The following is a 24,225-nucleotide window of genomic DNA, read 5'->3' on the forward strand; positions in this document are numbered from 1 at the left end:
TGATAAAACGGAAAGTCTGTGACTCCCCGAGTGTCGGTCTTGAAGGAGGGACGTGGAGGTGTGTCAAGCGTTCGGGAGTTTACTTGATTGGATCATGCATCGGATTCGAGTGTGGTGAAGGGTGGATTTGTGAGTGAGAGTAGTTCATTTGGTTGGTTTGAGTGCAAGAGAGTAGTAAAGTAAAAAGGATTTTGTGAATATGTAAAGAGGGGTAAGGATTGGATAGTGTTCATGAATATTGCATAGTTGAGTGTCTAAGGTCATGGATTAGGATTGCTAGGATATTGTCTATTCAAGAGTGTGTTGTCTTAGTCCGTTTCCACCTTTGTGTACTAAGGCTTCTTTGACTTAGGAGTGCCTTCAAGCATCCAAAGTTCTAAGAGGAATTTTATCAAACACTTAAGCTACACACTATCCTACTATTCTTAAGAAGTCCATAGGAACTATGATTGTGTCAAGCTTTAAATCCTAACTCTAATCAAAGACATGAAAGAGTCAAGAGCTCAATCTCTCATCTAGATTGGCCAAATCCAAACAAGATCTCATCAAAACGACAATCAATAGACAAGAATATATAATCCATCAACACAAACTCATAGATCCAAGATATAGAGATAAGATCATCACACTAGCAATATTCAACCACACAATCCAAATCCTTAGACTAAACTAGCTACTCATAATATGAAATTCAAGCAAAAGCTAATTTAATCCAAGAACAAGATAGCTAAAATTATAGAAATGAAATAGAAATCACCTAGAAAGAAGAAGATCTTCAATCCAAGCTTGTTGTCTTGCTAGAATGGAGATTGATCTAATCTAAAAAACTAAGAAAAATGGAGAAAGTTCTCCAAAGGAAAAACTAAGAAAAGGAAACTAATTTTTCTGGGAACCTCTTCTGAAAATTCATCAAAGGGTTTAAATAGTCTCCGAAATGACAACCCTAGCTGAAATTCGCGCATCATCGTCTCCACGCCATCCACACGCGTGTGAGCGTGCGTGGGAGGCTACTGGAAAGTTTTCACGCACGCTTACACGCGTGTGACCATCCAGTTTGGTCCTCCGGGGCTCCGTTCATGCCTTGTTCGCTCTTTAAGCTCAACTTTTGCTCCTATTTGCTCCCGGGGCTCCTGTTTCGCTTCTTTTAAGCTAAAAGTAGCTTTTGTGCATCAGTTAGTGATTTACAAGCATTTACGAACATAATTTATCAAGTAAGGACGCTATAGACGCGATAAAACACCCTAAAATGTGCCTGAAATAAGGGTATCTCGGAGTCTTATCAAATTTTCCACACTTTGTTTCTTGCTTGTCCTCAAGCAAGACATTTTCCTATCTAAGCACATAAGTCTCCGAGATACTTTCTCATGCAAGACAAAGCTTTTGGCAAGTCAAAATAATGAGTGTCTAAGACTATTGAAACGGGGGAAAGCATTTGTGTTATCTACAAAGGATTTTGGTCAAATGTCAGCAACTCAATAAATATTTTCGGGAAATAAAAACCTTTCGTAGATAAACAAGGGATCACACTCCTCGCACCATACGCAAGCATGCATTTCCGAAGTTTTGGTTCACCTTCTATTTAAATAGGGCCTCTAGCCGATCCCACTAGTGGGAACGATGTGCACTAGATAACCAACTTTCCATCCTTATACGCCAAAGCCCAACGTAAATGTAAATGAGGGTAGGGGCATGGACCACTCACCGCTTTTGGCTTAGCGCGGTCCCTCTTTCTTCTCACTTCCTAGGATAACGTCATCGAGCCACCCGACTTCACATGGAGCTCCATGCTTTTTCGAAGGTCAGTGTAATGGGTACTCGAATCCTAGCGAAGCAGCTCACCTCAACTCTATTTTCTCAATTTTTGGGATCTTTTTATGTAAACAACCAACTCCAGATAAAGCTTTTTGCTTACCGAAGACTACGGTTTGGACACAACCCAACGAATTGGCTTCCCTCAATTTTAAACTCTTGGTGATTGGCCTTTTGCCTTTTCGACTTCTCCTCATGTCAACCCCTCATGCCTTTTTCTATTTATGATCAAGGATTTTGTTTTCTCATTAAGCTTACCATCAAGGCTCACCTTTTGCCCCATGCCCTACCAAGGTTAGTTCAATTCCGGGCCTTGCTAGTTTTATTTTTCTCAAATTAAAAAGTGCACACTCCCACTTCGAGAGATCATTGACTAAGGTCCTACGTAAATAAGAGGTGAACATCATGCAAGCAGGCAAGAATATAAACTTATTTGGCTCTAAACACTCTCATGGCTGCGAAAAGTAACTTCCTCAAAGATATTTCGAGAGTAAAACTTTTTGGACATCCAGTCAAAATTCTCTCTAGATAACACAAATAATAACTCTCTTTTCAAAACTGCAAATGCACCCGCTTATCATTCCCAAGAGCTTCTAACTTCTAATACTAAGCATGTAAGCATGTAAAGCACGAAGTACGTCCTTTCCACACTTTAAAACAAACATCGTCCTCGATGTTTCCATACGGTACAGGGTAAAGGAACGAAATAGGGATACTAAGGATAGACAAATAAAAATCCCTTTCCACACTTTGGAAATTGCTCTGGGATATAGGGTATGCATCAAACGATCCTATTAATCATGGTAAGCTCTAATATACGCATACACAAAGCTATAAAGAAATATTTCCACACTTTAAAGATCAAAACGGGGCTTAAAATTAGAAAAGGGATAAGAGGATAAACCAAGTATGCATCCCTCTTTCCACACTTTAGCTTCCAGCATAGGCCTGCTCCCGTTATAAATGCTCTATAAGAAATGGAGACATAACATACAAAAAGGGTTTTCGGAGTACTATTTAATTATTATAAGCTGATAGAAATATAAAAGCGGAAACATAGATAATAATGCATGTAATTAAGCAGAATTATTCGAATAGAAATGCGATAAGTAAAGCAGTTGCAAAGTAAATAATATAAAGCAATAAAGATAAGTAAAGCAAAGTAAAGAAATAAATGAAATAAAAGTCGGAACCCCGCGCGTAGGGATCTTAATGTTCAGATGGGGCTATCAACCATAGTAACCACTGTCAAGGAACTCAGTATCAAATGTCAATAGGTCAGGAAGGCATCAGTCATCACAGAAGGGCTGGAATTGCCTATCAAATCTAGCTTCGAGCGCAGCAATTCTCCTATCATTTTCCTCCACCGCCCTTCTCATGCGGTTAAGGTCTTCGGTGTGGACATCCTGTCTCGCGGAGATGGATGTGAAGTGGCCTTCTTGCCATGTATGCTGCTCACGCCAGTAGTTCATCTGTTCATCATGGAGATGCCTATGAAAGTTCTGCGTCGTGTCCCAATCCATTGGAATAGGGCCTTGCTCCTGTGCAGCATCTTCCTCCTCATTCTCTTCCTCGTCCTCATCATCATCATCAGAAGCTTCTAGATCAGGTGCATCATTATCTCCAAGCTTTAATTCTGCGGCAAAGAACTCACCCACGGAGAAAGAAATTGTGCAACCTTCAACTCTTTCTCCCATCAACCGGTCCAATAGGCCCAACCCGAAGCACAGTCTAGTAACGAAAGGACCGATAAACACAGTCTGAACCTTAGGCTTTTGCTGGGTCTGGAGCCACTTTCTAGCTTGAACGCCCATGTTGATGCCAACCTCATTCTCCATACACCACATGTAAAACAAATCCTGCTTGTATACCTTGTTGCGATTTGCAGTTCTGCCGGAGAGATTTATAACAAAGGCTAATCTGATAGCCTTTAGAGCATTGCGGGTGATGAGGTTTGCCTTTAAGTTTGAAGAGTTGTATGGGGCATTGTTGGTGATGCTTCTCCAATATTGCCTAGCAACTGCGTCTGAATCAAAATCCTCCTTAAAGTCTCTGAAATATGGCATGGACACGCTCATGGCATCATGGAATCCGAGCGTAACACCCAAAGTGTTGACAAACATACTGTAGTGGTTGCCGAATAGAGTGAACGAAATGGATTCTCTTGCATTGTTGACCTCCTTTCGAATTTCCAAGGTCGCCAAGAATTCATAAGTAACAGGCGCATAGGTGGGTCCTCTCCACTCAAATAGATAGCGGAGCTGTGGGTGCCTGAGAAGCCCGTTTACTTCGTCCAAACAACCGAATTCTCTTAAAATGTTGTCGTCGAAATGACGGCCAACGGAAAGCTGCTTCCCTTTATAGTTATCCACTGTCGTAAGTTGGATGGGTGTCAAGTGTCTTAATGACCTTGACCCCGGCTGTAACACCCCCAAAAACCATCACCAAACTTATGGAAATTATGCACTTAAACGATATAATATTCATAAAGTTCCATTCAACTAAGCTAAGATTCAACTTCCTATAAGTAGGGAGTGTTACCGCCACACCTATCAACTCACAGATAAGTGCAAGGCTTACACTTAAAGTTAATATGTTCCAAAACATAGCTCTACAAGCCCAACTTGTCTAGAGCATGATACAAAACTCAAGTATTAGCTACTGAGAAGAAAGGTAGCAAATGTCTACAGTAAATAGGTTTACAACCACCTCAAAAATAGTAATAATATAATAATCTAAGTGTCTTGAGGGATCACATCTAAACTCATGGATCTAATCTATCCAGACAAAATAACAATTGGAGAATCAAACACTAAGTTGCGCTCTCGAGGCAAACGTCACTCCTGACCTGTAAAGGGGTAAGTTCAGAAATACAAAAGACAAACAATTAGCACAGAAATGCTAAGCAAGAACCACTGTACTCCGTAACATAAGTACATTCTTACAAGTTTGAAAAAAATTACGGGGTTTGTAATTAAAAACAGTTAAAATTATACATTTTGAAAACATGTAGTTACACGCCAACTCAAAGTTACATGTCAACTCATAAGATCCTACATAAGTATAACCATTTAAATTTCAAAATGTTTTTATCTCCCAATGTACTATAGATAAGTGTAAATATACAAATATATAAGTATAAACATATCATATCAGTTCACATCAAATCATACCATTCTATATCATCATCATATCGTACTCATAGCAAAACGTATCATTCTATATTATAGTATAAGTAGGTACTTATGTTTAGTGATATTATGGAGGAAACCAAATCTCAACAATGGGAGGAAGGGACCATCACCGCAGCGATGTCCAACAGAGAACAGTAACTCTCTACTGAACCCAAAACTGCTCCCACTTAATCACAACAATTGGAGGAAGGGACCATCACCGCAGCGAAATCCAACAGGGATACTGAACCCAAAACTGCTCCCACTTAAACACAGGTGGAATCAGGACTGCTACCTTAAGTGTGCACACCCCCTAACTGGGATTCCAAGCCCAGCGAGTAATAGCTCCAACCCTAGTAGCCCAGAATACTTTCTACCAAGCTACACAAATTTCTGACGATAGGACCGCAGCCCAAATCGCATCCTCCAAATCCATACATTTTTATATATTTAATAAACCAAAATAATTTATTTTATTCGTATGACCTCCCATAAAAGGTTTTACAATATCCTATCAATATTTTTATTTCACCAACATAACTTCTCCATAGTAGTAAGAATAAACTTTGTATTCTTTGCCCTTGGGCTATAAAATGTCATACTGTAATAATCTCATCAAAAATAGGATTTCAAACTACATACATAATTCCATTTCCGAAACAATAGATTTCCCAAAACAAGGCATTTCTAACTCAATGATATTTATATTGCGATATCACAGGACACCCAAAACAAACTAATCAAAATGCGATAATAAAATAAAACAAAGTAACATAATAAATGCATATATACGTACCATGTCACAGTTTTACTAAAATCAAACATATATATACATTCCTAACAAAATAAAGTAAAAAAAAAAAAAAAAAAACATATATGAACATGCAGCGACAGCCTTTTACTAACTCCAATGTACATATATACATTCAATAAAATAAAGTAAAATAATATAAATATATGTAACGTATTGTGGCCCACTGGTAATCTGACTAAAATCAAATATATATATATATATATATATATATATATATATATATATATATATATATATTATAAACAGTAGAGGAACTTAAAACAACAACATCAGTCCACACATTCAACACCCAGACCACCATACCCCTATAATTACTACTGGGAACCTCCAAAACTCAGCCAACACACAAGTAACTCCAGAACATACATATTAGCAGGATTTTTAGCTTAGAACATCAGCCCATAACATCATAAACATCACTTTGGACAAGAAAACAGAAAAATAAAGGTTTAGAGGAGCTAAAACGTAGATTTGAGCAGCCATGGTGTCTTACCTCAAAGCTAGCCTCAAAAAGCAAGAATCCCCCCCTCAATCCTCAAGTTTGACTCCTTCTCCACCACCTAAAACCCCAAAACCCCAAACACCATAAATAGCACAACACATAAGCAATAATGAGAGTTATAAGAAGGAAAGAAATGAGGTAGAAGAAAAAAAAACAAAGAAAGGAGAGAGAGCTCACTGCCAAGGCTTGTATTCCTAAGTTGTCTTGTGGTTCTTCTACTCAGGCAGAGGAAGGAGAACACGGGAGGGATTGAGGGAAATGAAGGAAACACTGTAGCTTTTAAATAGGGCACGTAACCCTAGGTCAAGCTAAGAGGTTGGGCTCCAAATTTAGAGAACATTCTAGGACAATTGTGTAAAGTTGGGCTGAAAATTTTAAGGCTTGAGAGGTGGGTCTAGAGTTTTCAAAAAATCTGATTTTTTGTTATGGTAAAATAGTGTGGATTGAGTTGGTTTAGAGTTTGGGCTCAAATTAAACTAGTTATAATAAGATCACAGGTTGGTCCCATATAGACTTTTGAGTTAAATTTTAAATAAAAATTTATATCATATAAGTGAGGTTTATAAAATCATAGGTAACCTTGTAAATATTTTATACTAAAACATTTGTTTCAAGAATTATTTTGAGATAATACCCATAGTAATTGGAAAATATTAGTGTCAAAAACCTTTGTAGGAAAATAATCTTATTTAAAATTTTGGGGTATCACACCGGCTCCTGCAGAGCTTGTTGAGCTGTAGCTTGTTGCCGTGTTCTCGACCGACTCGATTCACCATGATCATGCTTTGATTTCTTTGCGATTTCCTTGAAGCGTCCCATCCTACAAATTGTAGAAATTAACATTCACGGTAATTGGTTTTGAATAATTAATTCTCAAATAAGTCACCATTGTAATTGTGTAAAATTCCTTGTCAAGATAATGGATTGCAAACATATAGGGCTAAGAATTTTTGAAAATTTCGCCATAGTTTCCCCTATATTTTGGACAATTCTAGCATAAGAATATCAACAATATCATTCCATTATCACACACATGCATAAATTCATCATAAGATATATCAATTTGATAGTCAAATAAGAAGTCAACTACAAAAGTCAAGAATTTAAAAAAGTCAAGAATTTAAAAAAGTCAACTTCATCTTCTTCCCCAAATTCAAAATTAGGGTTTGAAATTGAAAATTCAATTTGGGCAATGTAGCATGTGAAAAGTCAAATTGATAGCATATAATAGTTCTACAACAAGTTTATTCATCAATTCAAGCATCAATTTCATAATTTCAACAAGAAATCTAACAAACACATTTGTTCATCAATGGTGTTCACACTTGAAGCTCAAAAATATATAACAATCCATCAATGTAACCATCAATAATGAAAGAAAACATCAAAGGATAGTTCTATGAAGCATTATAAACCAATTTAAACATTCAAAACATTCAAAATCATGCAAGGGAATGTAGAACAAATTTCACATTCAAGCTCTTCCAAACTCATGAATATTCAAGGTTAAATAGTTAAAAAGATGAGAAATTACCTTGATGTTGATGGTTTTGATCTTCTTTGAAGGTAAAAAGTAAAAGATGTGTTCAAACCTTGAGTTTGGGTTCTTCCTTGTGTGGAGAAGAGAAGAAAAATATGGATTTTGGAGCAAAATGGCGTGGGAGATCCGAATGAGGGTTTTAAATCCGTAGGAGGCTTTCACGTCGGTCACACTCGTGTGACCATGCGTGGGAGCTCTCTGTCTCGCTCCCACGCATGGCTACACGCATGTGAGCGTGCGTGGGAAGCTACTGCTTCGTTCCCACGCACGGCTACACATGTGTGAGCTCACGCGGCAGTCTTCTGCATTGTTTTCTTCCGGTTTTGGTCTTTCCCTTCACACCTAAGTCCAAACTTAGCCTTTCCAAAGCAATTTTTAGTCCCGACTCCTACAAGTTAGTCCTCAAAACATGGTTCTAATTGATTGTAGCAATTTATTAGAATAAAAACATTAAAAACGAAAGCATAAAAATGATGTAAAGCATATTATTAAAATCTTGGGTTGCCTCCCAAGTAGCGCCACGGTTTACGTCATTGGCTAGACGCATCATACCTTGTTTAGCATTCAACCATATTCCTTGGTAGTGGGTAAGAAGCATTTTGGTACCCACGTGTTTTTCCATGTAAGCTTATCATTTTTCCACTTTGGTTTTGGTTTCATCTTTGCTTTGACCTTCGCCCTTTCATCGTCATCAGTTCCTTCTTTCGCTCTTTCCTTTTCATCATTTGTGGCCTGTCCCTCGAATCTCAGGGTAATTTCACCTGAACTCACATCTATTCGTGCACGACAAGTGGCCAGAAATGGTCTTCCAAGAATTAAGGATTCATGGGGATCATCATCACCCATCTTACAAACAATAAAATCGACAGGCACAAGAAATTTCCCTATTCTTACTAGAACATCTTCCGCTAAGCCTTCAGGATACCGTGCGGTTCCGTCAGCTAAACGTAGAGTCAGCCTCGTCGGTTTCAAACATGGTAAGTTCAATTTCTCAAAAAGATTTGAAGACATGACATTAATAGAAGCACCAAGATCAGCAAGAGCATTTTGAGGTTCCAAATTCTGTATAGAACAAGGAATCAACAAAGCTCCAGGGTCACCCTTCTTTCTGGGGTAACCCTCAGTCAAGCAAGCCGAAGATTCTTGGCTTAAACAGGTAATATTATCACAAATGTCATTCTCAAACAACTCACGGCATTATTTGTTATTGAAAAATTTTCGGATGAAAGCATTAATTGTACCTTTTCGAGCCGTTTCTTTCTCTTTTGAACTTTTGATGTTGTCTTGTGGTAGCTCTTTTTCTTTTGGGCATTCTTCCGAAGTGGTTTTCTCCTTGTATTCCTTCATTGATATGGTGCATGAACCGCTCGCATTCTTCAATTCGAGATTGGGACTACAAGAGGTAGTCTTGTTTCTTTGGTCATCTACCTTACATTGACATTTTCCACATATGGCATCTATTGGATCACATTTCACATGTGTTTCTTCCTTTGCATCAATGGCGTTGACTCTCTCTTTCGGATTGGTTTAAGTGTTACTCGGGAGTTGTCCGTAGTGTCGATCTGACATCATCTTAAACATTTGAGAAATTTGATTCTCAATTGTTTTAAGTGTGTCTTTAGACTCTTGTCGAAGACTAGAAATTTCTTGTCTAATCTCTTGAGTAATCTCTTGTTTCAGATTTGCCCGATCATTTTTGAGTTCCATGATCGTCCTTGTAAGTCTTTCATCTACTTCACAGATGTCATCCCTCCTTTGTTGAGTAAAGTCAAGTTGAGAGTTGTATTGTGGCCTGAACTGGGTCATTTGATTTCCATTTCCTTGGTTTTGATTGTACATCAGTCTGTTCTTGTCATTCTGTCCATATGCGGGCTTGTTTCCATAGTTGTATTGTCCTCGCGCTTGATATCCATCATTGTTGCTACTGTTCCAACCCTCTCCCTGTTTCCAATTGTTGTTTGATCTTTGGTTTTGTCCATAAGCATTGAAGTTGGAGTTCCTTTGGTAATCTATCGCCTCAACTTGTTCAGATGCAGACGGAGAAGTGCAAATATTGGTGTCATGAGGTCCTCCACAGATATTACAATAAAGTGCCAATGCCATGCAATGCTTGGGCTTTCCTTCCCATTTTTCTACCATAGGCTGTAGCTTTTTGATTTTGTGATTCATTGCTTCTATTTTGGCCTCACTCGCCACACGATTATCAACTTCATAAATTCCTCCATGATCTCCTCTTCGGTCATACGAACAGGATGTGTTCTTAGATATTCTCTCGATCAAGTCTTCAGCTTCTTGCAAAGCTAGGGAGACAAAGGCACCGCTGGAAGATGAGTCAAGCAACATTTTTCCTTCATCTGTCAACCCTCCATAGAATGAGCTAATCATGTCCCATGGGTGCATAAGATCTTGTGGGCATTGCCTTTTAAGAACTTTGAATCTTCGCCAAGCCTCTCCCAAACTTTCAAGTCTTCCTTGTTTGAATTCTTGTATCAGCCTTCTAATCCTCATAGTTTTTGTAATGGGAAAGAACTCGTTCATGAATTCACGATGCAACTGTTGCCATGTTCTGAAATGATTGTCGTCTTGGCTTTCCAACCATCGTGCTGCCTCTCCTATAACTGATCATGAATTCACGACGCAACTGTTGCCATGTTCTGAAATGATTGTCGTCTTGGCTTTCCAACCATCGTGCTGCCTCTCCTATAACTGAAAATGGGAATAATTTTAGTCGGACTATCTCCTCGCTAACGCCTTCTTCTCTGTACATCCCACATGCTCGTATGAACCTTGTGATGTGTGCGTTGGGATCTTCAGATGGTAATCCCGAATATTGATTGTTCTGAACAAGTGTGAGAATAGTTGGATGCACGTGAAAGTTGACGTTCTCCATTGGAGGTACATAGATCGAGTTGTGCATGTTAAAATCCAGAGTCATGTAATCTGCAATTGATCTTTGTGGTTCTTGAGGATTTCCATAATATTCTTCTTCACGAATGTTCTCTTGATTGTTTGCTCTGTTAGCTTGTGGTTCTTCAACGATTGGTTCTTCATGGTTAATCGGTACTTGTGGATTAATTGGAACTGGGGGTGGATTTGGTACAGTTGTGCCTCTTCCTTGTGGATTTCTTGTCGCGCTTGATGAAGCCATTAGTGATCCTTGGGTATTTTTCCTTCTAGTTGCTCTATTAATTTCAGGAATGTAGGGTAGTAAACCTTGATTTCCTTTTGCTCACGTGTGCATTCACCTAGTAAAATTATCAATGAAACAAAAATTTCCACAATTGACTAGAAGTAGTCAATTGGGTTAGTAGCAAAAACAAGTAAAAATAAAACAAAATTAAGTGGAATGGATTAACATTATTCAAATCTAGCATTCGTGCGATCAAAGTAAACAAAAACATATGACAACCTATTGCCCTCCCCGGCAACGACGCCATTCTGACATTGCTTGTTCTGCGTAGGGTTGAAGTGTCAAAAGATGTTTATATGATAAAACGGAAAGTCTGTGACTCCCCGAGTGTCGGTCTCGAAGGAGGGACGTGGAGGTGTGTCAAGCGTTCGGGAGTTTACTTGATTGGATCATGCATCGGATTCGAGTGTGGTGAAGGGTGGATTTGTGAGTGAGAGTAGTTCATTTGGTTGGTTTGAGTGCAAGAGAGTAGTAAAGTAAAAAGGATTTTGTGAATATGTAAAGAGGGGTAGGGATTGGATAGTGTTCATGGATATTGCATAGTTGAGTGTCTAAGGTCATGGATTAGGATTGCTAGGATATTGTCTATTCAAGAGTGTGTTGTCTTAGTCCTTTTCCACCTTTGTGTACTAAGGCTTCTTTGACTTAGGAGTGCCTTCAAGCATCCAAAGTTCTAAGAGGAATTTTATCAAACACTTAAGCTACACACTATCCTACTATTCTTAAGAAGTCCATAGGAACTATGATTGTGTCAAGCTTCAAATATTAACTCTAATCAAAGACATGAAAGAGTCAAGAGCTCAATCTCTCATCTAGATTGGCCAAATCCAAACAAGATCTCATCAAAACAGATAAGATAATCACACTAGCAATATTCAATCACACAATCCAAATCCCTAGACTAAACTAGCTACTCATAATATGAAATTCAAGCAAAAGCTAATTTAATCCAAGAACAAGATAGCTAAAATTAAAGAAATGAAATAGAAATCACCTAGAAAGAAGAAGATCTTCAATCAAAGCTTGTTGTCTTGCTACAATGGAGATTGATCTAATCTAAAAAACTAAGAAAAATGGAGAAAGTTCTCCAAAGGAAAAACTAAGAAAAGGAAACTAATTTTTCTGGGAACCTCTTTTGAAAATTCATCAAAGGGGTTTAAATAGTCTCCGAAATGACAACCCTAGCTGAAATTCGCGCATCACCGTCTCCACGCCATCCACACGCGTGTGAGCGTGTGTGGGAGGCTACTGGAAAGTTTTCACGCACGCTTACACGCGTGTGACCATCCAGTTTGGTCCTCCGGGGCTCCGTTCTTGTCTGGTTCGCTCTTTAAGCTCAACTTTTGCTCCTAATTGCTCCCGGGGCTTCTGTTTCGCTTCTTTTAAGCTAAAAGTAGCTTCTGTGCATCAGTTAGTGATTTACAAGCATTTACGAACATAATTTATCAAGTAAGGACGCTATAGACGCGATAAAACACCCTAAAATGTGCCTGAAATAAGGGTATCTCGGAGTCTTATCACATACCGTAAGCTGACTTCATAGAATAATCACCGACCACCTCCATCCCCCAAAACCACGAATCCCTCACATGACAATTCAAAGTAGGCAAATTTAGAATTAGAAGTGCATCCGTCTCGTTAAAAATATCCCTAACCACCTCTTCATCCCACCTCCCCGTATTAGGAATAAATAGAGAGTTAACATTAGGATTACCCAAGTAACCGGATACCGGAGTAGTAATATAAGGATTTACCGAGTCCGGAAGCCAAGGATAACCCCAAATCCCCACCATGTTCCCATCCCCCCCACACACCCTCGCCCCCTCTCGAATTAAAGATTGAGATTCCCGAATGCTAGACCACACAAACGAAGGGTTAGACCCCCCACCCGCATCCAAAAACGAACAATTAGGAAAATATCTAGCTTTAAAAGCCTTTGTAACCAAAGCATTTGGATCAGTAAAAAGCTTCCACCCCTGCTTACCCAACATAGCTAGGTTCATTAGAATTTTGAACCTAGTCATAGGAATTCTAATTGGACATTAGAATTTTGATAAGACTAGCAAATTGTCCTTCTTATGGTGAGTCTCATGCCATTCCGTATGAGATACAGAGAGCGGACATGTGGATGATTGTTAGAGAACAAGTCATTGAACAATGATTGCTTACAACGTACCACATGATGTTTACCTACATGTCATTGGTATGTTGTATGTTACAAGCTAAGTATGCAAGAGTCCTTTGACTGGAGACAACATGGTTGTCTCGTACATATGGTGGACTAGTGGTTACCAATATGCGTCTTTTGTTCCATTATGGGGTTATAAGTGTACTTGGTGGGCTAGTTAAATATTGTACGAAGACATGAGCGCGTTCAATAGAGGATCCATCGCCTTGAGGTAACAAGGCTGTTTTAGTCCACTCAATACTCTTACAATGAGAAACTCTGGCCAGAGTATAATGATGTTGGACTTCAAGTTAAAAATATTGAATAGACATATTGACAAAGTTTATGGATTTGACCAAGTTTGACCATGGCCTTTACCTGGTTCAGAACATTTGTTGTGTGGAAGGAATGTTGCATGATATTTGTAAAGGAAAGGTTCATTATAATATATAAATATATTTCATCGTCAACTAGGTAGTCATGAAATACTACTACACGCACTCATGACTTATGAGTTTTTTTTTTTAAATATGACTTATGAGTTATTTAATAATGAATTATTAAATATTACTCGTTGCTAGTTCGACTATGAACCTAGAAAGTCACATCTTAATGGTTTTTGGTAATGTTGAGAACTTTAAAAGAAATCAGTAAAGAGTTATCGATATTGAATTAATACATTAATAGTTGATTAATGAACTAATTCAATATTGTATAGTTTTGAGCTTTTAAAGGCTAGCACCTTTAGGCGCAAACTAGGCTATATAAATAGCATTACACTTTTCTTAAAGAGGAGAAGTGAAAAAGAGATTTTAGTCATGATGAGTAAAATTGTGATAATGAAAAGAGGGTGTAAATTGTCGTTTAGCTGAGGATTTAGACTATGACGCGTATTGTGTGAATTATAAAATTCTAGGCACGAAAGTATTGGAATTCACTAGAATCCAAGTAAATAATGATTTAGGAATTAAAATAAAAGGTATGCAAATTAACTGAGGAATAAACTGTATGATAAAGACATGGGTCAGATTAGGGATATTGCTATCTTGATGCTCAACCAACTTAGAATTAGGGGAAAAACCATTAACCAAGAGATTTATTGGCAATGCACTCAACAATTCAGGTTAGCTACTTTCGTAATCAGTAAACTAGAATTAGGCTAAGATTGCCCCACTTTCGTGATGCATCAATTCTAGCCTAGAAACACATAAGCATTATAAGCCCTCAATTTGCCCCTATTCTCATAGTAGGAAAAATTGGGTTGAAATTGGTAAGACTTGAGTCTTTCACCCAACTTTTGTTGCGGTGAAATCCTCTCCAAGACAAGCAATCAATTGTGGCCATCAATTAATAACAAGTAGAATTCAATTCCCAATTCAACATAAACCCTAGGTAAACAATTCAACCCCTTTATGCAATAATCACAATTCTAGCATCAAGAATAGCAATAGGACCCTAATCTAAACCCATAAATGGACTACTCACACATTATTAAAGTAACTAAAACAAAGAAAAAATGAAACACCAAAGACATGGCAACGAATATGAGAAATAAAGTAATAAAGAGAAAGAGAACTTTACTAACAATAGAAGAGTCAATCCGAATCCAATCCATGATTCCAAGCTTGAAAAGAAGTTAAAGTATGTAAATCTGGTCTAAACTATGCTAAGGAAAACTATGGAGAGAAGGAAAAATAAGTTAAACTAAACTAGGGCTCGGAATACCCCAAAAACAAAATAAATGCGAATTTAAGTACTGGAAAGCAGAAATGGTCACGACCATGCACACGGCCGGGAGGTGGTCGGGATCGCTGCTGTCCGCCTGGAAGCACACGGGCACCCTCACGGCGGTGTGCATGGCCGTGAGGTGCCCTCCTCTTTTGATTGTTGACTCCTTTTGTACTCCGCTGCTCCTTTCCGTCCTTGGGTAGATTCCTATGCTTCTAAAACTTGTTCAAAATGTCCAAACATCCTTCCTTTGCTGCTCGTTGTGAATATTAAACCTTAGAACAATGCAACACACAAACGAGTCTCAAATTCACCAAGATAAAGAAAATAAACATCAAAATCAGTTAAATTAAGGGATATATTATAGTACAAAATCAGAGATATCAACTCCCCCACATTTAGAACTTTTGCTTGTCCTTAAGCAATTACCAAGGACAATCGACCTTCCAAGCCATGTAACTGATACACTTCCTCCCTGTACAACCAAACATACAACCAACCAACTCATGACAACCTAACCTGCTTCAAGAATCATCTCAGAATCACCAATGAGTTCTCCTCTCAGGCCAATAATCGGGCACCAAAATTAAGGTAGATTAGGACCCTGTATGCACATGTACTCAGTTGAGATTATGCAGAACTTGACTTAAGATGAGATCCCATAGACTTGCCCTTTAACTCTAAAACTGCATGCAAAGATCAAGTAGGTTTTAATTCGGCTTGTAATGAGGATAATGTTGGACTTAGGACTAAAGATTTATATTAAGTATAGATGGGTAAGTTGTTGAAGGTGAGAAATTGTGGACTAAATATGAGTTATGGGCATCATAAATAAGTAAGGATTACAATATTGATGGGTTAAGACTAATGAGGGTAATTATGCATATGGGTTAGGGTTTATTGATTTAAGGTGGAAATCAATTATGAATTATGGTTAAGGGTGGTGATTAGTGATTAAAATGGTGATTAGGAACTATTATTCTTATTAATAAATAAGGAAAGTTATGAAGATTATGAGCTTATAAGGATTATGATTAAAGATTGGATCAATGATGGAATTAAATCAGGATGATGGAATGATGGATAACGTTATTGATGATGGTGATGTCATTATGTTGTTGATCTAAGAAGGTGAATTGTAATTATGGTGGTGATATATAATGCTATAATTATGGTACATGAGTTATGAATTGGTAATTATAAATTAATGGTTTAGATTAATGGATAATTATGGATTATGGTTAACAATGGTGTTAATGCTTTCGAGGACTTGATAATGATGTTATAATGTTGTTGACTTGTCGTCGATGATGGATTACAAGGTTAGTAGTTACTAATGACAATAATTAATGCTTAAGAGTGATTAAGGTTAATTGTTGGATTATGGGTGACTAAGTATCGATTATAGATGTGTGATTTCCTTAAGTTATAATGGTGTTGATGATAGTGAAAGTTGTTGATGACGATAGTGACAAGGACGACTATCTATTATTAATTAATGGTGGAACCATGATTATGGATCACCGATGATGATTGGATTGTAAGATGAACTGAGATTCATGATAAGGAATAAGTATTGGGAATGGATATATGTAGTGTTAGTAGAAAATATATAAGTATCCGATGAGTGACCAGCTTGTGTTCGGTATTTTCTCAACTGTGTTTCTTCCAAATTTTGCTCGTACTTGAGCTATGCTTGAAAAGCCTTTGGGCTACTAAAAATGTTTATGAAAACTTACGTTGAAAAATGTATGCTATTTTGGTATGCAGGTTGTCAAAACCTTATTTTAAAAAGGAAAATACCATTTTTAGTGAGTGTGTACCTTATTGGAATGATGAGAAAATGATGTTAAAATGAATAAAACCTTAGTTTCAAGGAGTTACGAGGACATTGTTGTCTTTTTACCTCGGGCTATAATTACCGAAGGTTGTCATTGAAATATGTACAGTTGTATTCGTACTTAGGCGAAGCCTATTCGCCGAGTCTCTACGTCACTCATGTATGGCTAGACTGTGGGGGTGTGCACACTTAAGCGTATTGACTCCGTCGTCTCCGGGTTGGTGTCATTTTAATGGACCTAGGCGGGGCCACACTAGGGGCCATTCTAATGAACCATCGTCCAAGGGACCGAGAAGAGAACTTGGGTAATGACCGCAAGCCCATGTTCCAGGTTCAATCGGTCAACGACAAGGAATATTCAACATTTCCTATAAGGCCTCATACTTTGAAATGAAACTAAGTCGAGTTTTCACAAGTAATGGTTGAATCAATGACTATGATGAGATATGTGATACTAGTTCCAAGGAACTAGTCGAGTGATGTCTGAGAAATGGGATATTGTGAAGATGTCAAGTATGGTTGTGAAAATTCATGCGTGTATCGTGAAAATGATGAAATTCCTGGAAATGAGAAGGTTTGCAAATTCGTCTGAAAGACATGAAAATGATTTTGAGCGGCAGTTATGCCATTATTCTTATTTGAGAAAAGCTTTACATGATTTAACTTATATACGCTACTATACTATCTGTGAATCATTTGGTTGTAGGTAGGTTTTCAAATCATGGGTAAAAACTTTACGAACTTCCAAATTATTTGTGTTTTCAAACCTTTGTCTACTTTTAAGTGACAATGGATTTCCTTACTTAGCCGTCGCGCTAACTACACTTCAATGTGTTTTCTGTTAATAGATGTTGTCTAGTGTGGGCTCTAGTAGCCCGATGAGCTCTGAACAGGATGGAAGTGGATGTCGATGTTGTAAGTTTAGCCTTAACGTTTGGGTATAGGAGAGATACCTAAGCGTGGCGGGCCTTAACGTTTGGGTATAGGAGAGATACCTAAGCGTGGCGGTAATTAACGTTTGGGTATAGGAGAGATACCTAAGCGTGGCGGTAATACCCAGTTTTCTGCTGGTTAGATGTAAGCTTCCGCGATGTATTATTAGAGATTTTGTAATAAATCCAAGATGTGAAAATTGGGGTGTTACAAAAACGGAATACATAAACTAAGGCACACAGGCCCAAATGTCTAAAACAACCACTAGTCTAAGCATAGCACATAGGAGATCTATCTCTATCGCGCTCTCGGCTCAGATTACTCCATACTTGGAAAACAGTTTAGGAAAACATTAACAAAAGAATGCTAAGCAATCAACCACTCACACTCGTGAGAAAATACATAGTATAATATGGTTTGTAAATAGGTTTACACACACGTATAGAATGTAATCACCAACGAAACTGTTCTTTATTTAAACCAGATGACTCAACAATAACAAGCTGAATGAATCACAAACCAATGACTCTTCCAGATGCATCCAATTTCCAATAATGAATATACAAGACAACGAATCTATAACGAGATACCAACTGAATCATAAATCCAACAGAATAATCACAAAGAAACCAACCAAACCACAATACCAAGGAACAACAAGTCTATAGTAAGATATCAACTGAGATACAAGCTCAACCAAATCACTACAAAGGAAGACAACCAACCACAACTCCAAGGATAAGATCCAAACCACAATACCAACCCATAATACCAACCACCATACCAAACCTCCACACAGATATCACCACACAGAGGCACAAAGCCCATTACCACAGAGGCATACAATGCCCAATCACAGAGGCGCAAGACCCAACCACAGAGGCACAAGCCCAACCATAGAGGCATACAATGCCCATTACCATAGAGGTACAAGCCCAACCACAGAGGCATACAATGCCCATACCACAAAGGCGCAAAGCCCTACACAGAGGCATACATTGCCCAACACAGAGGCGCAAAGCCCTACATAGAGGCATATAATGCCCAACACAGAGGCGCCAAGCCCTACATAGAGGCATACAATGCCCATACAATTCCTTTCATAACACCATCCACAAATACAGCATAATCCCACCAACCACTTCCCAAGGTTATTAAAGACTCAACAAGCCAAGAGATACTCATAAAGGACTCAAGGTCTCCACATACTAAACTCAGATCCATTCCCAAAAGAATTACTCCACCAACAGTGCTCATCTCAGGATATGAACACAGTACATACTCAGAATAATAACCAAGGAATCAACCAACCATACTAACTCAATAAGTCAAGATAAATGAGCAAAGATCATGAATAAATACTCAAGAATCAAGGTGGAACGCTCAACCATAGATGCAAGACACATTCCAGAATTAAAGATGAAACAACAGAGTCAAAACCCACGAAACAGCACTGGAACTGAATCAAGGAAAATGAACTAACGGAACGGACTGGCGGAATGCCACAGTCCGCCACCCTGATCTGCACGAAGGCCGCAGAGGGGATCTACGGATCGCACCTCACCGCCGCACCATACCGCCATGTTCATGAGGAAGAGATTGGCGAGACACATTATACTGCCACTCACTTCCGCAAGAACAACTCCCACCCATATTACACAAAATTAGAACAGAATACACGATACTCATTTCCAGAATACGAAATATGCTCTGATTACTCAGATTACGCATCACAGAGGTCAAATAATACATGGAATCCATAACAACAATTACTCATACTCATCACAATGAAAGGATAATGAACACAAGTCCAATAATCCACAAGATAGGTTCACAGATCATCAACAAAGGCTAATACACCAAGAAATTCACAGGATTCCAAACACCAAAGTAATATTCATAGATTCATGAGTGAAAATAGGTTTAGTGTAACATGGAAGATTACCTCTTGAAGCTTTAACAATCCAATAGCAATCACCAATCTTAGGCTTGACCCAAAAGCAAGTCCATAATCATGAACCTGAGAATTAATTGAGTCTAATACCATCACTAACGATTACTAATAACGATGACATTAATAGTCCTAATTGGCCCATTATAATCACTACCCATAGTCCACACTTGCTGACTAGTTGAACCATAATCTTTATTAAGCATTGATAGGGATTATTACCTAAACCATAATTGGTTATAATAATAAGCGCCTTATCTAATAATGACCCAATAGTCCAATTAGTGGATAATAACTCTTCATTTGATCATAGCATATTATAATCATAATCCTATGATTAACATTAATCCATGAACTAGGCTATGACCTATGATTAACCCGCAAATACTCTAATCATGACTAAATAACCTAGTCAATAGTACTATAATTAGCACTTAAACTTTAGGTTTAATAATCTACTTATTACTTATAATTAAGCTAACCATGAGCTAATAATACTAAGCACTATAATTAAAGATGAGCACTGGAATTAAAAGGGTATACATGGAATTTCCTCCAATATACATACATATAGGAGCACAAGCTCAATTTCCTTCAATCCAAAGGGTATACACAACAACATGGAATTCAAGGAATCAATCACAAGAATCCCAGACCACAACATATCAAGCTCAAACTCATTTCCAAAGGAATTACTCATACAGAGAAGTATTCAGACTCAGAATATGAATAACAGGACAACATTCTCAGGATATCAACCAAAGAGTCAAACCAACAATACTCAACCAATACTCCAAGATAAAGGACCAAGATCAACACTCAATAATCAAGGTAATAAACTCAACAAAATCCTTAGAATATACCTCAGAAATCAAAGATAGATTAACAGATCACTAGAAAACAAAAAACATACTGGAACAGAGAAGGAAATGCAACTGGTGGAACACTCTAGCGGAACACACCGCACCGCCGAACCACTCCACTAGAACTGACGGAACACTCTCACGGATCACACTACTCCACCAACCTCTACCGCCACTACACTTATGGCAAACCTCAACGGGACACATTATACCTTTGAGATGCACGGCAACGGTACTACCAACGCACAGAACACAGACTTAGAACAGGATACAGGATAACTCATTCCAATACCCAGAATATGATCAGAATATACATTTTAGAGGTCAAATAACATATGGAATCCCTCAAAATAACACCAATCATACCTAGAATCAAGAATGACTAACACAATCCAAGAATATACAAGATAGGCTCAAGAATCCAACAATACACAAGCTATTTCAAGGCATAATTCACAGGATTCCAAAATACACCAATACACATATATAAGAGAGTGAAAGTAGATTTTGTGAGACATGGAGTGTTACCTCTTATGCTATGATATCTACTATTTTGTACAATAATTCACCCCTTATTTGAGTTGTTTTTATGCTTATTTTCTTTGTCCTAGTGAAATTGAGAATTGTTTGTGTGTTATATTGTTACAAGGGTTGAATTATCCACAAGGAGCAGCAAAGGAAGAATTTTGGAACATTTTGGACAAGTTTTGGAAGAAAAGGAAATTACAAGGAAAGGAAACAAAAATAAGAATTGGAAGTTGTCTCATGGGCCCAATGCCCATCTATCTCCTATATATATTCTACATATTCTCTACAATTTAAGGAGTTCCCAACCCTAGTTAGTTTTAGTTTATTTTTCCCCTTCTCTTTATATTTCCCTAGCATAGTTTAGATTAGTTTTATATTAGATTATTTAATTTCAAGCTTGGAATCTCGGATTGAAGTTGGATTTGTTCTTCATCAGTAAAGTTCTCTTATTCCTTTATTTACTTTCTTCTTAGATTTCTTGCAATGTTTATGGTTATTTATTATTGCTTTGTTTTGTTTAATTTTATGATGCATGAGTAGTTAGCTTTTGGGTTTGGATTAGGGTTCTATTGCTATTCTTGATGCTAGATTTGTGATTATTGCATAAAGGGAAATAATTGTTTACCTAGGGTTTATGTTTGAGTTGGATTATATTTTCATCTTATTGATAATTGATGCTCAACTTTTATTGATTTGTTTTGGAGAGGATTTCATCACAACAAAAGTTGGGTGAAGACTCAGCCTAACCAATTTCAACCCAATTTTTCCTACTATGAGAATAGGGGTAATTTGAGGGCTTATAATGCTTTTGTGTTTAAGGTTATGATTGATGCATCACGAAAGTGGGGCAATCTTAGCCTAATTCTTGTTATTGATTACGAAAGTAGCTAACTTGAATTCTTGAGTGCATTGCCAATAAATCCCTTGGTTAATTGTTTTTCCCTAATTTTGAGATTGTTAGAGCATCAAGATTGCAATACCCCCAATCTGACCCCACTCTTTTATCATATAGTTTATCCCTTATTTATTTTGCATTATTTTATTTCCATTCCTTAATTTTAGTTTGCTTGGATTCTAGTGAATTCCAATACTTTAGTGCCTAGAATTCTACATATCATACAATTACGTGCCATAGCCCCAATCCTCAGCGGAACGACATTTGACTCCCTGAGTGTCGGTCTCGAAGGAAGGACGTGGAGGTGTGTCAAGTGTTCGGCTGTTTACTTGATTGAGTCATACTATAGATTCGAGTGGGGTGAATGGTGGTTTGTGAATGAAAGGAGTTCATAAGGTTGGTTTTGTAAAAGTTTTGTAAAATAAAAGAGATTTGAAATTATGTAAAAGGGGTAGGGATTGGATAGTGTTCATATATGTTGCATATTGGTGTGTCTAAGGTAATGGATAAACAAGGCAAAGCTGTTGGCTATTCAAGAGTGTGTGTTCTTAGTCCTTTTCCACCTTTGTGTACTAAGGCTTCTTTGACTTAGGAATGCCTTCAAGCATCCAAAGCTCTAAGAGGAATTTTATCAAACACTTAAGCTACACATTATCCTACTATTCTTAAGAAGTCCATAGGATCTATGATTGTTCTAAAGCTTCAAATCCTAACTCTAATCAAAGACATGAAAGAGTCAAGAGCTCAATCTCTCATCTAGATTGGCCAAATCTAATTAAGATCTCATCAAAACAACAATCAATAAACAAGAATAGATAATCCAACAAACCAAGCATTTAGATCCAAAAATAGATATAAGATCATCACACTAGCAACATATCTTCACACAATCCAAATCTCTAGATTAAACTAGCCACTCATGATATGGAATTCAAGACAAAAGCTAATTTAATCAAAGAACAAGATAGCAAAATATAATAGAAATGTAATAGAAATCACCTAGAATGAAGTAATCATTCAATCCAAGCTTGTTGTCTTCTACAATGGAAATTTATCTAAACTACTCCTAAGAATTGGAAAAGAAGTTCTAAAAATGGGAAAAGAAAAATCCTCTAAAATATCAAAAACCTCCCTCCTGAAAATCTATCCAAGGGGTTTAAATAGTCTCCGAAAAGTAACCCTAATGAATTTCCGCGCATTACAGTATCCACGCCAGCTCACACGCGTGTGAGCGTGCGTGGGAAGCTACTGGATTGTTTCCACGCATACTCACACGCGTGTGGCAATCTTCTGGGGTCCTCCGGGGCTCCGATCTTGTTTGGTTCGTTCTTTGAGCTCAGCTTTCGCTCCTATTGGCTCCCGGGACTCCTGTTTCACCTTCTTTAGGCTAAAAGTAGCTTTTGTGTGTTGATTAGTGAATTTAAAGCATTTATGATCATAATTCATCATGTAAGGATGCTAGAAACGTAACAAAACACCCTAATATGCACTCAATTTACGGGTATCTTGTAGGCTTATCAAAAATCATAAAGACTTAGGAAATAAAAAGGAAAATGCAATCTAATGATGATCTTCTACTTACCCAATCCTAGGAACCCTTAAAAGATCAATCTTGGCTTGAATCTTGAATATGAAATGAAGATCAATTTTTGAAGGAGAATGGGAGGAAAATGGCATGAGGAATGAGTAGGGGAAGAGACAGAGTGAAGCCTCTAGATAAGGCTAAATCTTGAATATATTATATATATACCACAATACATATATACATATATGTATATATTAGGGTGAAAGATTTAATAAAGAATTGGCTTGAATCTTTATCTATAATAATTCTATGTACAAGAATAATTATTGGGCCAAATGATTCATCTTTTAAATAAATGAATACATAGAATAAGGAGAAAGCCCATAATATTAGAAATTAAATGTATTAGAAATAATATATTATACTAGCATAAGGATTTGGGCTTTTGATTTAGAATTACCTTAGGAAATATTCTTAATTCAAGAATTGGGCTCACTAGAAAGAATGGATTTAATTTTAGAAAATAATCATGTAGGGTAATTCCGGAACAAATTACTACGGGGTATCACATAATGAAATATATTTATATATATTATAATGAACCTTTCCGTTACAAATATCATGCAACATTCCTTCCACACAACACTTGTTCTGAACCAGGTAAATGTCATGATCAAACTTGGTCAAACCCATAAACCCGGTCAGTATGTCTATTCAATATTCTTAACCTAAAGTCCAACTTTATTATACCCTGACCAGAGATTCTC

The 24,225-nt window shown here is 37.5% G+C and overlaps 1 protein-coding gene across 1 annotated transcript; it reads right to left on the reverse strand.

Moving 5' to 3' along the window:
* Positions 1 to 2,811: 2,811 nt before the first annotated feature.
* On the reverse strand, positions 2,812 to 6,590 carry LOC116030631. Its single transcript, XM_031272938.1, has 3 exons — positions 6,476 to 6,590; positions 6,290 to 6,356; positions 2,812 to 4,657 (listed from the first exon to the last, which is right to left on the reverse strand). The coding sequence occupies exon 3, from the start codon at positions 3,930 to 3,932 to the stop codon at positions 3,099 to 3,101; it is 834 nt and encodes a 277-aa protein (XP_031128798.1). The 5' UTR covers positions 3,933 to 4,657; positions 6,290 to 6,356; positions 6,476 to 6,590; the 3' UTR covers positions 2,812 to 3,098.
* Between the last annotated feature and the right edge of the window lie 17,635 nt (positions 6,591 to 24,225).

This window comes from Ipomoea triloba, chromosome 9 (genome assembly GCF_003576645.1).
Source record: "Ipomoea triloba cultivar NCNSP0323 chromosome 9, ASM357664v1".
NCBI lineage: Eukaryota > Viridiplantae > Streptophyta > Magnoliopsida > Solanales > Convolvulaceae > Ipomoea > Ipomoea triloba.

What these genes read in the sequence shown, in the direction of transcription:
- LOC116030631 (XM_031272938.1), bottom strand. Translation starts at nt 3,932, where the DNA reads ATGTTTGTCAACACTTTGGGTGTTACGCTCGGATTCCATGATGCCATG.